Here is a 2,141-nt window from a genome sequence, read left to right on the forward strand (position 1 = left end):
ATAACAAGTATTGTGAACAAGATTTACAGGTGAATATGGACTATGAATATATACAGATGGCTATTGGTAACAGAATTTTTACAGATAGATATATATAACAAGTTAAGGCTAAAATGAGCAGTATAACAATGGATTTAAAGGTAGTAATTATTATGTATCATTATTATAACCAAGCTACTGAGCAGAAAGTGACTTAATTTATGTTGTACTCAACCAAATAAATGCAAACTGACCGCCTTTACAGGAGCTGACGTCCAGTACTCCAGCCAAGGTGCAATTCCTGGTGGTCTTAAAGCTTTTGCAGAAACATCGGTTGTCTGGGTTTTCCGTAGGGGAGGCCAGGGTGTTTGGCTGGAGGGTGTAGCGGTACACTTCAATCCCTTTTAGATCCATGCTCTCCTCAAAGCCAGCTGACACCGACCTGAAGACAGAAAAAAAAAAAACTTTTAGAAACACTTCCATCATATACCCAGTAATCTATTGTGCAGTTCTCACTCCAGAACATCACTCTGGTTTTGGTATTGGAAAGCTCTGACATCTAGTGGCCACTGAGAGGAAATTGCAAAGATGCAGTTCTCAAATTAAGATGTTAAATCTCCTGTCGTTGACACTTACTGCCCCGCTTAATGTTAGCGAAGCACGGTAGGACTACATCTGATGAAAAATGCTCCCACAAAGTGAAACTCCTCATCACCTGCAGATGTCTGATGAAAAGAAATAGAGAGGCTTCTTCTTGTCCACAAAGGGAGCGAATGATGAGGCATCTAAGAAAGAGGGGAGAAGAAATGAGGTCAGAAGATGACTCGTCTGCATTTAGAGCTGCGTTATAAGATGGGTTCAGGAAAAAAAAGGCTATTTTTTTCTTTCTTTTTTTTAACCAAAACACATTGCTGCATGAGCCACACCTGTCCCGTTGATCATGTCACAGTACGTGTCGTTCCAGAAACCTAAGCTCCTGTTGGACAAAATTCACTTTGTCAGACAAACTATTGGATTTGACATCTTTAAATATTAGTTGTTGTTTTTTTATAACAGCTGAATTCTCACATTGCAGAATCTGTGCCGCCTGATTTGATTAAACAGCCTAAAAGATCACACTTGCCCATATCTGCAGAACCTGATTAAAAGACAAAGGATGTAAGTCCAGTCTCAATATCTCCACTTTTCTTATAATCAAACTCACCTATGCCCTTGCCACATGTCAATGATTCCCACTTTTGAGATGTCGTCCTTTCCAGTGTAGACATTGTAGTAGCCATCATAGGTACCGTTATACTAGGGAAAACAGTTGATTTAATACATTAATAAGAGGAAGTAGAATCAGAACGATGAAGTAGAACGTAGAATATCTGAGGTGGGTTGATCTTGTCTCTTTTAATCTTGTGTACGTGTAAGGCTGTAATATCTGTTTGCTTACAGGTGCAAATAGGCCCACGTTATCTTTCAACATGGGGTCAATGTAACCCCACAGCAATTCATGCACTGTACGGGTCTGGAACAAGGAGGAGTTGCTTTTCTTTATCATATTCTCCAATGCAGCGTGAAGCACTTCAGGAACCAGTGAATAACTTCCCTGTCAAAACAAATGAAATCAGAAACATGTATCTGAAAAAAAGATCAGTGATTGTGTTAATACAAAAAAATGCCATAACAGTAGACGTTGGTTGCCTTTGGTAAATGAGCCAGAAAATAACTTTATGACAGTGATACTGTATAATTGAGTTAGAATGGGTCATGCTTATCATTACAGCCTTATCAAAGTCTGATGCTGAAGCCTATACTAGGTACCCATAAACAAAGACTGCCATTGTAAAATTATGACTTTGCAATTTGTTTCCCAAACTCACGCAGCATATTTGCATGTTATGTTTGCATGTCATTTGCATGTCAGTTCTTCCATGTCACCATTGAGCTGGGTACCAAACCTTAATTTTAGCAATTGGTACCCAGACCTGTCACGTACCAATAGCCTGCTTGCTTGTGGTCGGACAGTCCCTGTCCCTTGTGTTTATATTAAAGCACAGAATCAACGGAAGTTAGCGTCAGTACAAAAATTACTACATTGTCTCGCCCCTGTCACTACAAACCTTAACTTAACTAGTTTAATCTATCAGCTAGCGTTGCTCTGGTTGGTTGTAGCG

The 2,141-nt window shown here is 39.5% G+C and overlaps 1 protein-coding gene across 2 annotated transcripts in view; it reads right to left on the reverse strand.

Moving 5' to 3' along the window:
* cd36 (CD36 molecule (CD36 blood group)) overlaps positions 1–2,141 on the reverse strand; it is a 6,322-nt gene that overhangs the window by 2,631 nt on the left and 1,550 nt on the right. Inside the window, exons 4-8 of one of the 2 annotated variants that reach the window (XM_032505527.1) lie at positions 1,418–1,568; positions 1,184–1,275; positions 906–955; positions 695–764; positions 234–421 (exon numbers count right to left, since the gene is read on the reverse strand). In XM_032505527.1, the coding sequence (XP_032361418.1) occupies positions 234–421; positions 695–764; positions 906–955; positions 1,184–1,275; positions 1,418–1,568 (551 nt within the window). Of the gene's footprint in view, positions 1–233; positions 422–694; positions 765–905; positions 956–1,183; positions 1,276–1,417; positions 1,574–2,141 lie in introns of both variants that reach the window. The other variant, XM_032505528.1, reaches the window with a different exon arrangement.

This window comes from Etheostoma spectabile, chromosome 23 (assembly GCF_008692095.1).
Source record: "Etheostoma spectabile isolate EspeVRDwgs_2016 chromosome 23, UIUC_Espe_1.0, whole genome shotgun sequence".
Classification (NCBI taxonomy): domain Eukaryota; kingdom Metazoa; phylum Chordata; class Actinopteri; order Perciformes; family Percidae; genus Etheostoma; species Etheostoma spectabile.